The sequence below is a fragment of the Blennius ocellaris genome (genome assembly GCF_963422515.1).
Source record: "Blennius ocellaris genome assembly, chromosome: 3".
NCBI lineage: Eukaryota > Metazoa > Chordata > Actinopteri > Blenniiformes > Blenniidae > Blennius > Blennius ocellaris.
The window spans coordinates 30,036,308-30,051,263 of NC_137652.1; the positions used below are offsets into that span (position 1 = coordinate 30,036,308).

Sequence of the window (14,956 nt, forward strand, 5' to 3'; positions counted from 1 at the left end):
GAGACTCACCGCTTGTCGTCTTCATCTGAACATCTGGTAGACACACCAGAACAACCCAGAGCTGAACTTCAGCCAATCACTGAGCAGCTCTGGAGATTTACAAGTCCAAGTTTTGGTCATGAAATGATACTGATCGGTTTAATTTCATGTCAGTCACTCTGGAGTTGATCAGTCCTTGATGAAACCTTGACTACACCCTGCCTCCTTGGGGCGAGTTGTGCAGCGTCCCCTGCTGCTCACACACACAGCGGGGGGTGTCCAACCCCAGTCCCGGAGAGCCGGTGTCCTGCAGATGTTAGTCTCTCCCTGCTTCAGCCTACCTGGATCTAATAATGATGTCATCAACCAAGGTTGCGAAAAAGCCCAATCATGACTTGTTCATTGCAATCAGGTGTGTTGGAACTGGGAGGAGCTAAACCCTGCAGGACTCTGGCCTTCCAGGACTGAGTTTCGACACTCCTGCTCTCCAGAGACATTATTTGTGGCGCCCCCTCTATCGGCCACCACTGATCATTGCTCTCAATCTATATACAGCAGGGGCCCTCAATTCTGGGCTTCGAGGGCCGGTGTCCTGCACGTTTGAGCTCTTTCCCAGCTTCAGCACACCTCAATCTGATGTTGATGTCATCATCGAGCTTGTAAAAAAGCTAAGTAACGAGGCCCTTATTGCATTCAGATGCATTGCAACTGGGAGAAACCTTAAATATGCAGGATACCGGCCCTCGAGGGCAGAATTGAGGACCCCTGAGAGAGATAAAAAAAAAAAGGTGCTATATGTCAAAAATACAGATTTATGACCCCTAAACATTTGATGTCCGGCTCAAAAAGGGGCGGGACAAAGGGGAGTGGAGGTCATAAAAACATGTTTATGGTTTTTCATAGTTGTTTTATGAGGATTTTATTATTTCATGGTTACTTTGAAGAAATGAACAGGTGCGCCGGTAACTTCCTAAATTAAATTATGGAGAGTTTTTACTGAATTAAGGTTGTTTTGTTTAATCCTGAAGGGTTTAAATAGTTTAAGTACTTTGTATACAGGGGTTTAAATAGTTTAATACCTGTATTGGGGATGGTTTTATACATATAATACCTCGATTAGGGGATGTTTTGAAACAGATTATTGTTTAATTCTCTGTATACATGGTCTTAAACAGTGTGATGTTAGAGTCGACCTTTGAAAGGTTACTTTGAAGAATTTTAATTTAACTCTTAAATACAACTTCCGAAGTGAACAAACATGGGCTTTTAATGTAAGGTTTAGTTCAAATGTTTAATTCAGGGGTAGTCGGGGGTTTGTAATTGTTTAATTCTCTGAATACAGGGTTTAATGTTAGATTTAATTCTAACATCAAACAACAACAATGACAGCAACAGTCTAGACATAGGAGTTTAGATGAAATTAAATAAAGTACGTCTCTCTCACACATAAGGTCAGTTAAACATCATAACTGTTGAAGATAACATGGCTGAGAAACGTTTTAATGTTTAATTCATTGTATACAGGGCCTTAAACAGGTGTCTGAGCTGACCATTGAACGGATGAAATGAGCAGGTGCACCAGTGACTTCCTAAATTATTTTATGGAGATTTTTACTGAATTAAGGTTATTTTGTTTAATCCAGAGGGGTTTAAATAGTTTAATTCCTCTGTATACAAGGGTTTAAATAGTTTAATACCTGTATTAGGGATGGTTATAAATGGTTAATACCAGTATTAGGGGATGTTTTTAAACAGTTTAATGTTTAATTCTCTGGTCTTAAACAGTTTGATGTTAGAGTCGACCATGAACGGTTACTTTGAAGAATTTAGCAGATGTGTTACAACTTCCTAAATTATTTTATAAGGACTCTGATGAGAATTTCAAAGAGTTGTTTTTGTTTTTACTGTTTAAAGGTTACTTTGAAGAATTATATTTCATGTTTCACAGTCCATCCAATGCTCATGTGGGATAATAATTTAGGTGATAGTATACAACACTCAAAACTTGTGAAATTACAGCTATTTCTTGGATTGAGCTGACGTCACCTCTCATGATGGTGGTTCTCAGCTCCTCTGCCTCCCCCGCCCACACGGAGACTGCAGCCCAGCCCACAGCCACCTCCTCCACCCCCTCGGTGACGTAGCCAGCAGCTCACGCTGGTAGTTGTAGTAATGTACTTACAGATCTCGGCACCTCGTTAGTCTTTTATTGTGGGAAGAGCAGCAGGTTTCAAGATGAGCTTCTGAGTAAGTCCAGTTTCAAAGTACCGTAGTTTGGAAGCTTCTTTGGTGAAGTGTCGCTCAAACACATTCTTTGTGGATTTCTGAGGCAGGTCCGCGGGAAAAACGTCCAGCCACATTCGCCGCTGTGCTTCTTCTTTCTGCAAGCCAAATAGTGTGGACACATAATTGTACCCAAAAACACAATTTCTCCAAGTGAACATGATGGTGAAAACAGTTATTGACAGATTCTCCAGCTCTGTGACGTCAGCAAGGTGGTGCCGTGTCATCAAATTGAATCAAGGTGTTGAGCTCCTCCACCAGTTAGAACAGAGAAAGATCACTGTGAACTCAAGCTTGAGGGAATCAATGAAAAAAACCACTTTGGGGATTGTTAGAATGTTTTTATATATAGTTACCATATTCATGCTTAATCTCAGTCTTATTTCTTACGTCTTTATTTAGCAGCGTCACTCAGGCGCTGCTCTCTAATCATATGTTCTGAGCTTGATAAGGGAACCCTGACCGAGACTGATAAACAGAGAAAGCCTCATCTTCCACACAGCTGCCGTCTCCACGTCTCATGAGCGCGGGATGTCCTGAGATTGTACTTATGGTTGATAAACTGCTAAGCATACAAAATGTTTGTTTCTATGATGTATATCCTGTGAACCCTCCCCTTTGTTAAATGAAATAAAAACGCAGGAGAAATGGTCTGGAGCCAGAGTGGGTAGGAGGTGAACTTGGGCGCTCCTGGCCATTTCTCCTCACGAGTAACTGAAGCTCATCCTTGTTGTCTTGTTCTTTCTTGCAGATTTAATAAATGTCTATAGCCTAAACCTGACAGGGTTGTGTATACATCGGTTTTCGATATGAACCCCAAACAGCACTTTTATGATGTTTAAAGCACAGAAAAGTCGATTTAGTATAATATGAGTCCTTTAAATACAACCTCCACATATGTAAGATAACATATGCTGGCTTTTAATGTAAGGTTAAGTTTAAATGTTTAATTCAGGGGTAGTAGAGGGTTTTTAATTGTTTAATTCTCTGAATACAGTGTTTAATGTTCGATTTAATTCTAACGTAAAACAACAACAACGGCGGCTTACAGCCTAGACTTAGGATTTTAGATGAAATTAAATAAAGTACTTTTCTCTCACACATAAGGTCAGTTAAACCTCGTAACTGTTGAAGATAACATGGCTGAGAAACGGTCTGTGAAACAACTATATTACAATGCGGCAAATCCTGGCAGCTATGGAGGTGCAGACAGTTCAAAACAAGACGGGTAGAAAAGTGAAGACAGGCGATGTGAAAGAATTTTTATCCGGTCAAGACACCTATACTCTGCACAAACCAGCTAGGATACATTTTGCTAGGAATAGAGTTACAGTGACCAGACCTCTCAGACGATTTAAGGCTGATCTTTGTGTCAGGGAATTGTCTGGGGATAATGATGGCTTTAATTATCTGCTGACTGTCATAGATGCGTTTTCAAATTTTTTTTAAAAAGCCCTACGTGCGTGCTTTAAAGAAGAAGACCGGTAGTGAGGTCTTGCAGGCTTTCGAGTCAATCTTTAGCGAATTATCCTGAAAAACAACAAACTGATGCCGGGAAGGAATTTTTTAACAATAAATTTGAGATTCTGATAAAGAAACATGGCATCACACATTTCTCCACCTAAAGTTTGAAAAGAAACCTCTTTGAAATTCTCATCAGATCCCTTATAAACTAATTTAGGAAGTTGTAACGCACTTGTTAAGTTCTTCAAAGTAACCGTTCAAAGGTCGACTCTAACATCACACTGTTTAAGACCATGTATACAGAGAATTAAACATGAATCTGTTTCAAAACATCCCCTAATACAGGTATTATATGTATAAAACCATCCCCAATACAGGTATTAAAGTATTTAAACCCCTGTATACAAAGTACTTAAACTATTTAAACCCTTCAGGATTAAACAAAACAACCTTAATTCAGTAAAAACTCTCCGTAATTTAATTTAGGAAGTTACCGGCGCACCTGTTCATTTCTTCAAGGTAACCATGAAATAATAAAATCCTCATGAAATCCTCATAAAACAACCATAAAAAACCATAGACATGTTTTTATGACCTCTACCCCCCTTTGTCCCGCCCCTTTTTGAGTCGGACATCAAAGGTCCGTTTAGGGTTCATAAATCTGTATTTTTGACATATAGCACCTTTTTTTTTTAATCTCTCTCCCATGATATATTCAGTATTTTCCATATTACTTCATCCAATTCACTGTCTGACTGTCTGACTATAGATGAAGGAGGGTGCAGTATGGACAGGTCCAGTCCACCACTGCACACATACACACACACACACACGCACGCACACACACACACACACACACACAAACAAACAGACACACACACAAACGCAGGCCTGCCCCTTCCTACATGCAGAACACACGCTGTGCGTAGGGCCCCACGATCCATGGGGGCCCCATTTTGTGCAAGTGAATTGAATTTCCCTCGGGATCAATAAAGTATCATCATTCTCTGCAAATGCGCAAAGGATGCGCTGCATTTTGTCGAGAGGCGCGTAGAACACCGCCACCAAGTCAGCCTGAGGCCGGAGAGAGAGAGAGAGAGAGAGAGAGAGAGAGAGAGAGAGAGAGAGAGAGAGAGAAGCGCTTTCAATCATTGCACAATCATTGTCAGATGGGCCAATCATGACCGCTGATTGGCCCATCTGACCAATCAACGGTCAGATGGGCCGGCAGGCAGTTGGAGAGAGAGAGAGAGAGAGAGAGAGAGACTAGAGAGAGAGAGAGAGAGAGAGCTTCCAAACATCAATACGATTCAGGAGCTAGCAAAAGAAAGAAAAAGTCCAAACAGTCAGAGGCTCGTGCTTCACTTGAAGGAGGGATGTTGTTGAAATAAAAAAGAAAAAACTGTTTATGCCACAAAGTTTTTCAGACGTGTGCATCTGTAAAGTTCTTGTTCCACTGTTGATAGAGGCTGTTCATTTGATTCGTTAGTAATTGTAATTTATTATTATTATTATTATTATTATTATTATTATTATTATTATTATTATTATTATTATTATTATGTTATTGGAAGGGGGCCCCCAAAATAAAATCCTGCTTAGGGCCCCCACCCTGCACAAACGTATTCAACCAACATAAGCTGCCCAGCTCTTTGTGTATTAAAACGTTTCTCCACAACTTTAACTGACAGGTAGAATGAATCAAGGCGGGACCTTCCTGCTGAACCACATCACAACAAATGGATCGCACCACAACGCTAATTCCCCACCAGCCTCTGAATAAACACAGAGGGTTGGGGGGGGGGTGATGAGGGATGGTCAGGAATTCCCTGGTCAGTCAGCAGGACAGAGGGGAGGGTTTAGACACAATCGCAGGAGAGTTGATTGATTGACTTTATGAGTTTTATGAGTGAAGGAGAATATAAAATGCAGGTTTTTATTGAAAAGCTCCTCCAGATACCACCCCAGATACGAATGCTCCAGCGACTTTAAGTAACTGTATCATGAAGCCAAAGCCACTGTGCAGAATCTCTTATCTATATAGTTGGTGTCAAACATTTCAAAAGAAATGCCATTTCGGAACAAATAGAGTGTAAAAAGAAAGAGATGACTAAGTTGCTTTCGTGAATCATGACTGATCGTAATGTGTGATTAAATCGCCTCCTGCCAGCTACTATGGTGCCAAGAAAGAAGCATTAAAATGTAGGAACCTTTTGATAAGTGTGTGTTTGGGAAATGAGAGGAGGATCCCACGCTGATGAATGAGGTGCTCGACGTGGATCATTTGTGAAACTGAACATTAAGTATTGTTCCCATCGTGTTTCTGCTGTCACTTCCCCCTCTTAGTGCCTCTTTTCTGTCCTCCTGCATACTAATGCCTCACATCTGCCAGATGTGGCAAAGGCCATGAGATTATTACCTCTTTCTATAATGATATCTGGTGTCTGCATGTTTTAAAAGCTTTTATTTGAACTGAGTTAGCAGATCCAGTTCTCAGCGGCTCTGAGTTTTTCCAGCTGGTTTGTTTAGATGTTTTAAGTTTGAGGCTTTAAAAACATAGATTTGAGTCATTTTAATAAGAAAATAGTTGAACTGCTTAAATTGGTCAAACCTAAGTGAATCAAGTTCTTCAAACTTAAGTTAATGAACTAAATTTAGAGTTCAAAGAACTATAACTAAGGATTTCATCATCAATAATGAGCCTTTAAAAAAAGGCTTTAATACTCTAAAGCCAAACAGAAATCATCACTTGGAGAATGGGCTTTTTTTTATTTCATTAAATCAACAATTTGCTAACAAACCAAGTGCGTGAATAAAAGAAAGATAAATATTAACTGAAGTACTAAAAGTGTGTATTTGTATTTGCTCGCAGCAGCAGTCTCCACCACAGTGGTGAGGTTTTATTCAGGGTATCAGGCAGAGTAGAACTATCTCCGTCTACTTCCCAGAGATGGTTTCTGCTCTCTGCCCTATTCAAACAAACTCTACCAGCATGATGCCCTCCACATGCCTCCACATGCTCCTCTAGTCGCTGCGTCGAGGTTTGGATGTGAAATTTAAACAGAAATGTCAGCCTGAGTCACGGTTAAATCAACTCTGGCTTTGTTTTTCTTTGCCGCAAACTGCAGGACGAATGAGCATTTCTGGGCCAAGGGGCAAATCTGCAGGTGAGGTGTGACACCTAGTGGCGTGTATTAACATTGCAGGATGATCAGATAGATTCAGGTCTTTTATTGGAACAGCTCTGAGGCCTGATCTATAGGAGAGGGGAAAAAAAAAAGAAATGACAGTACTTGTACACAATGCAGATTTTTAATATCAAGTTAAAGAGATGATAAACAGAAAAGCGCCTCATTTAAAATGCCCAAATCACAGGAAACCCTCCCCCTTTGACTTCACGTTACAAACCTCAGCTACAGTTTCTACTAATTTCACTTGATTTTTATTGATTTATTGATGTCTCAGGTTCATTGACGCTGTCTGCCAAACTTACTACTTTAGTAGGTGAAAACTGATTCCAAGAGGGAAAAATGACATTACAAAAAAGAAAAAGAAACAATGTCTTTGAGGATTTATGCAATACATGTTGCTGCTCTGCTATTTTCTGCTGAATTATTGTAAAGGCAGGGCGGGACGAGGTCCCCCACAGTAATTAAAGTCATTTCACCACCCAACCAGAAGAGACACGTCTTCTGAAATCTAAATAAAGTAGAGATGCCAACTCTTACACATCTAGAGGGAAACTCACAAAATTACCTCTGACCTCACACAGCGCAAACTTTATCTCACACCAAGTGACGATGTTTGGTTCGATGCCTGACTTCCTCATGATGTAAATGATGGTTTCCAGCTGTGGATGTCCGTCAACAGCTCAACGCTCAAAGCAACTTGGAAGCTTTATTGTGCAGAAATGTTCTGTGGTTATGTGTGCCCCACAGTTACATTTTAGAAGTTTCGATAATTCCGAGAGCTTCATCATGATCATTATTCTGTCGTCCTGTTAATCACTGCATGTCTGAAAATGATTAATTTTCTTGAGGGTCACTAAAGTTTCTAAGAAGTAAAAGCACTGTGTGTGTAGCAGCTTGTCCGGTCCAACCATGAAACAAAAGCATTTTTAATCAGACGTTCCACGCGTTTTGTTTTTTTTTCTTCTTTTGCCTGCTTTGGCTCTCACAGCTCTTTGGGAGCACTCGTCCATGGATTCCCCACACTTTGTGGAAAATTGCTGCTGGTTGTCTTTAGCTCCGTTTCCACCGCACAAAAAGTGCGGGGATAGACTGGTCCATTACGGTTCACGTTTCCACCGCAGGACTGCGGAAACAACCGCTCCAAATCGCTCCAAAGGCGGTCGCTTTTCCGCTCCCCTTCCGTTGGGGTACCAGGACCATGGACCGGGTCTGAGTTTGAGGAGCTGTCTGCTGATTGGTCAGTGATTTACTACACACCCTTAATATTTTAATATGTGGGCTGGATGAAGCTTCTGCTTTCAGCATGGTCAGCTTTGCACTGGTTGTTTTTTTGTTTTTTTTCCTTTTCTTTTCTTTGCTGCTCAACTTTAGTGTTGGTCGTGGGGCTTGGGACTTTGCATCGCGTTGGAGCTTTCTGTTTGCAGCATAGCGTCAGCCAGGGGGGTGCGCCACGCGCCATGGGGTGCTCTCTCAGAACAAACACGGACGTTGCGGCTGCAGCTCTGCTGCTGCAAAAAATAACAGTTAACTAAAAAAACAAGTGCAAAGTGGAGGATGTAAACAACAACAGAGGATTCATAAGATCTAGATCTGCAGCCAGGCTGAGACGACTGTTGTAAAGTCACATATCTGCGGAGCTCTTAAGCCCCGCCCACTCCTCTCTGCGGTGGAAACGGGTACCGGAGCCGAGCTCCGGTTACGCTCCGTACCGCTCACGGAATGGGGCTTCAGTTGGCCGATTTGGTGCTTCTGTTGACCAACACAGCAGCAGGGAGGAAGTACAGAGAAAACATAGGAAACATATAGAAAACATAAAAAAACATAGAAAACACAGCGGTGTAAGGTGAGTCATGCTTCTGGACTGTGGGAGAAACACATTTGTCACAATATTTGAGAACAAAGAGACAAAGAAAATACAAGTAAATACAAAATATACAAAAACCTATCTGCCCCTCTGTGATGAAGTACCGGTAATTACCCTACTTATTAAATCACAAATTAACTGTTATTATTTGCATGCTTTTCCACTGACCTGGTTAGAACTAGACCTGTTGATTAAAACTATCACTAAAATAGAAGACAAGAACAGATGAGTTATAAGTGATTTCCATCAATCAGTCCAGAAAGGACACATTGTGAGGCTTTGGCACTTTAGGCACTGAACTGAAATGGAGAAAGTTCCACGAGGCATCACCAGTGAGCCAACACCTCCTCCAGAAGGCCACAAGGAACAGACGGTCAATCCTCCTAAACACACCAGCATGTCCACCTCAAACTGACTTTAAATAAACAAACAACAACAAAGCTAGACCTTCATGAGCGCCACATTTGTTTGCAGGACCAAGTTTGCCTCACTAGCATGATAGCCGTTTGCTAATATTGATGCTAACCTGCCTGTTACGTAGCTACATCACAGTGTGAAACACTGAGCAGGGACCGTCTCCATGGCAACAGATGCTGATTTCTTTTGATCTCCTCTATGAGGAGCCTCTCTCACCCTCTTTGTATGGGGCATTTTTCCACAGTAGTTTTGGGGGATTTATTTGGAAACGGTTAGCCGTTAACATCCAAAAACGTAATAGATGATGAAAAAAAACCCCTGAAGATTTCATGCAATCCAGGTTAATAGCTTTTGAAAAAAATAGGGAAAATACATACATACAAAGCAATAAATAAATATAGACCAAAAACACAACCTTCTCACCGAACCTCATTAGTGAAGGAAACAAAATGCAAGTTTTGAAGTCGCCGAGTCAAAATCCAAGCTTGAATCCGACCGAGAGGCAACAGCTTGACTTTTTTCGGCCCGTTTGAGCTTGAAATGTGGCTGAATTTGTGACAAATTGGCAAAAAAACAAAACAAAAAAGGACTGAAGAATGAGGCAAATATGCAAAAATGTTTGATTTCAACATACAACATTTAATTGTCATTGTTAGAAAGTGAAGATTGAATACAAATTTATGTTCAATTGAATGTTTTACGGGGATATTTCTCATAAGCACACGAGACATAAAGTTGTGACATATAAGTAAGATCTTTATGTTTATAAGAACAGAATAAGGGATGAGAGAAAAGAGACATCAACCTTCCATCATATTCCTTTTTTCAACTTTACTAACTGAAATAGCAGCGTTACAAGCTGCTTGTAGAAAACCAGCAGGCCCAGAAAGATTCCCCGTGTTCAGCCCGGAGTGACAAACTCTCCCTTTGAACGACTTTTGTTCTTCCTCAGAGAAACTAACAATCTTATCTGTCATCGTGCATGTATCCACCTTTAGTCTTCTTATCGTCCATTTGTTTCGTTTTTGCCTCCAGATTTAGAAAATTCACATTACATTTGAGTTTGTTTGGAAGCTGGAAACAGTATGAAAGGTCCAGCCACTCTCTCTCTCTCTCTCTCTCTCTCTCTCTCCCTCTCTCTCTCTCTCTCTCTCTCTCTCTCTCTCTCTGTCTCTCTCTCTCTCTCTCTCTCTCTCTCTCTCTCTCTCTCTCTCTCTCTCTCTCTCTCTCGCTCTCTCTCTCTCTCTTGCTCTCTCCCTCTCTCTCTCTCTCTCTCTCCCTCTCTCTCTCTCTCTCTCTCTCTCTCTCTCTCTCTCTCTCTCTCGCTCTCTCTGTCTCTCTCTCTCTCTCTCTCTCTCTCTCTCTCTCTCTCTCTCCCCCTCTCTCTCTCTCTCTCTTGCTCTCTCCCTCTCTCTCTCTCACTCTCTCTCACTCTCTCTCTCTCTCTCTCTCTCTCTCTCTGTCTCTCTCTCTCTGTCTCTCTCTCTCTCGCTCTCTCCCTCTCTCTCTCCCTCTCTCTCTCCCCCTCTCTCTCTCTCTCTCTCTCTCTGAACAGAATAATGAGCAGTAAACAAGTGGCGTAGCAGAGGCTTCCAACTCAAAATAAGGGGCTGACAAAAGAGAGGAGTGTCTCCACAGCAACTGAGTCAAGCTGTTTGAGTCACATTGTTTCTCCTGGACCCAGTGAGAGGCCACTCGGAGCTCAGCCTGGACTTTCTGCTTTGGATGCCAATGGCAGCAAGATGAGTGGAGGCCAACAGAACCTATCTCTGAATGGCACTGGGGCCCTGGGCCTGCAGGATCAGGAGACGGACATCGCCCTGCCTGGTGAGTAAAACCTCTGTGCTTCTTTAGAATAAATCTCACTTTTACTTTATTTTTCCTCTGTGTTCTCTGTCATCCAGGGTTCAGAGTGTTTAACATTGTCATGATCAGCCTGGCCTCATGTGTCCTGACCATTACTGCCCTGTACTGCATCACTGCCTGCTACAGCCGCACCAGGTGAGCATCACACACCACGAGCCTGGACGTCGTCCTTTTCATAACAGTTTCTAGTTACTAAATACTTCCAGTATGTTGTGATGCCACTGAATCACCCATGGTGCTCCACAACGTGCAGTTTTGGGACCAAACTCATTATAAGTTCTTACATTTGCCGATGACACAAATTTACTTTGTTCAGGAAATTACCATAAAAGAACGAGAAAAAACCATTCAAAACTTGAAGAAAAAAATGATTTGCTATTAGCCATATCAATAAATAAATACAAATGATTGCTGATTTGATCGAAGTTAGAGATGGCATTAAACAGTATAAAAAACAACATTTTTAGGAGTGATTGTAGAATTAAAAACTGTGCTAGAAGCGTCATATAGAACATACAGTATATTCAATCATTGTTCCAACCAAATGACAGAAAAGAGCTATTCAATTATATCGGGTTCAGAATAAAAGCATTCCTGTTTGTATTCAAGAGTGTTTTTACTTTGAAAGAAGGCAAATATTATTTAAGAGGTTTTGTTTTTGAATCACACAAAGTGAGAAATAATACATAGCATAGATGTGTTTCTGGGAGCTAAACTCTTAGTGATAAAGTTAAATAGCTCGCAGTTAACCTTCAGAAAAGCTGTAGAACACATAGATAAGTGTTACAGGTCAGACTGATGAGGAAAGGAATGCCAGGATAGTGTTTATTAGATGTTTTTGTTTGTTCTAGGTTATTCCATAGAATTTATAGGACATGCAGCCTATTGCTGTTCTTGGTCATTGAAAGTGTTTTGGTTGTGTTTGTGTCGGAAATGTTTTGAGCCGTGGCGCCATCGGGCACAAAGATATCTGCAGCAAATCATTCACTTGTTTTCTTTGGGGACAAAACATCCAGATGTTGCCACCAGCTTCCAAACCACTAAAAATCAGGAGGATGAAATTCCTCCTACTGTGAGTGGTCATAGGCACGACAGGCATTCCTGTTCCTGCTTTGGATTGTTTTGTTCCTATTGTACTTTCAATGTGAGCAGAATCGTCAGGTTTATAAAGTTTTTCTGCTCACAGTTAAATCTAATGAAGGCTTGTAAGAAACCTGGCAACAATTTACAGATCACGATCAGGTCTGTTGGGATCAGGTCTGTTGGGATCAGGTCTGTTGGGATCAGGTCTGTTGGGATCAGGTCTGTTGGGATCAGGCCTGTTGGGATCAGGCCTGTTGGGATCAGGTCTGTTGGGATCAGGCCTGTTGGGATCAGGTCTGTTGGGATCAGGTCTGTTGGGATCAGGCCTGTTGGGATCAGGCCTGTTGGGATCAGGTCTGTTGGGATCAGGTCTGTTGGGATCAGGCCTGTTGGGATCAGGCCTGTTGGGATCAGGTCTGTTGGGATCAGGCCTGTTGGGATCAGGCCTGTTGGGATCAGGTCTGTTGGGATCAGGCCTGTTGGGATCAGGTCTGTTGGGATCAGGCCTGTTGGGATCAGGTCTGTTGGGATCAGGCCTGTTGGGATCAGGCCTGTTGGGATCAGGTCTGTTGGGATCAGGCCTGTTGGAATCAGGTCTGTTGGGATCAGGTCTGTTGGGATCAGGCCTGTTGGGATCAGGCCTGTTGGGATCAGGTCTGTTGGGATCAGGCCTGTTGGGATCAGGCCTGTTGGGATCAGGTCTGTTGGGATCAGGCCTGTTGGAATCAGGTCTGTTGGGATCAGGTCTGTTGGGATCAGGCCACGTCAATGACCAGCAGACTTTCAGTCTTTTCAGGACAGGATTTGACTCCTCTGCTCATGCAAGTTGTAAAGAAGTGTAAAATCTGCTGCTTTCCTTCACCAGGCAGTCCAAGAGAGCCTTGGTGTACGAGAGCGCCGTGAGCGGCGGTGAGCCGGCCGACCCCGTGGCGGTCAGAGCAGTGAAGAGGTCGACCAGCTTCATCAACCATCTGGCGTTCTTCAGAAAGCCGGAGGGAGCAAAGGACAACTCCAGGATCTACTACATCTACAGCAACCCACTGCCTGTGGGCCTGAAGGAGGAGGAGGAGGAGGAGCGAGGCCTTAAGGCCAGGGAGAGCAAGCAGGAGCAGCAGCAAGAGCAGCAGCAGGAGCAGCAGCAGGAGCAGCAGCAGGAGCAGCAGCAGGAGCAGCAGCAGGAGCAGCAGCAGGAGCAGCAGCAGGAGCACGCCACACTGCCGGGGCCAGCGTCCTTCCAGGAGTACGCCAAGGACCTAGCCAGGGGGGTCGTCCTGGAGCCGCCCATATTCTACATGCAGCTTTAGAAGGAAGGTTAGTTATAGACATTTTGATTGGAAAGCGTGAAGTTTGACCATCTGTATATTTATGAATCACTGTACACAAGGAACTGAACACTTGAACACATTTAGTGCCTATATTTGAAGTGTTTCTTCTTTTTTTCTGTTGGACCAAAACCAACTGAAAAATGCTTTCATATTTTTATTAACTAAAGCATTTTTTTGGATCATTTTTGTCATGAACATTCTAAAACATACACATGTGGATTTATTATGTTTTAACTAGAACTCCTAAAATAATACACATTCTAATATTAAGAAGACTGTAGTTAAGTGAACTTCTTGAAACTCAATTTCTCAGTGATCTCATGTTGTCGTGGGAAATGTCAACGCAGGCCTGGAAACAACGATAAATGACAAAATCCTGGAATCTGAATAGAAATTATGAAGTGTGAAAGATGTGCGCATTCAGTTAACAAGGGTTGTATAAATAGAAATACGAGTTTTATCTAAACTCAGTGGCGGGCCGTGCATTTCAGAGGCAGGCCTTCAATGCTGGTCTGAGTCAATCCACCCCTTAATAATGTTTTTATGGCTATAAAAACCATGTTACTGCAGAAATGCAGTATACAGAGCCTTTGCATCACAGATAGATACTCGTGTAGCCACAATAAATACCTTTTTGAGTGAAAAAAAAACTAAAAACCCCAAGTTCACGTCACTTCTACTGCTGCAGCTGCATAAAAAAGTGGCTGCTTTTCCCGAAACTCCTGGGGGTTGAGGAGCGTAACAAACATCAGCTTCTCGTGGTCTTGGAAAATAATATAATGGCAAATTACATAATCCTGAATCCTGCCATGGAGTTCGTAGTGAGGGCGGGTAAATTGCACAGATGTGCGCTTGGAATGCTGCAGTGCGTTCAATGACCTCTTGGAAAAGTCTGTCTTGAAAATTGTTTTGACAACCAAATGTCTATCTTCTCCTTTAGTCATTGTCGGTTAACAAAAACGCTATCAAATAAACACAACTATATTTTTGCTACAGATGCAGCTCGCTAGTGCTGGAGAGTGAACTCTCTGACCATCACAATCTGATTGGTTGAAGCAGCAGTGTGACCTACACGCTGCAGAATTGAATTTGAAGGCCTCAGGCAGATTTCTTTACCCAGCAACAGGTGACACTAAAATGTGATTGGTTTTGGCTTTAATATAATATGTGTCTGGAAGCAGCAGGCGGGGAGGAGCTATGAGAAGAAGCGGACAGATCATTTGGAATTATTTAGTAAGTATTCATGGACAAAATATAATCAATAATCAGTCTGTGATTCCTTACAGGCCCCGACGGTCCGCCAGTTTAAACAGATGTCTGATGTATATTTTTTGAAAATGTACACACATTACATGACAATAAAAACTGTATAGAAGCTGGTAAAGAAAATCAATGTCTGGATGTGACCAAAATGTTTCAGAGGAAAACTCTGGTGGAACCACCCAGAGGCTTCGCCCCAGCTGCCAAACACGTTTTCTCCAGGC

General features: G+C 42.2%; 1 protein-coding gene across 1 annotated transcript in view; it reads left to right on the forward strand.

The window, feature by feature from the left end:
* The window catches only part of LOC308145329 (uncharacterized protein), a gene marked incomplete at both ends in the record, with an annotated part of 37,462 nt that extends 24,228 nt beyond the window's left edge, over positions 1–13,234 (forward strand). Inside the window, 4 exons of the mRNA XM_080516718.1 lie at positions 10,883–11,025; positions 11,103–11,199; positions 13,013–13,179; positions 13,212–13,234. Coding sequence (XP_080372844.1) covers positions 10,883–11,025; positions 11,103–11,199; positions 13,013–13,179; positions 13,212–13,234 — 430 coding nt within the window. The remainder of the gene's footprint in view (positions 1–10,882; positions 11,026–11,102; positions 11,200–13,012; positions 13,180–13,211) is intronic.
* Positions 13,235–14,956: the final 1,722 nt, after the last annotated feature.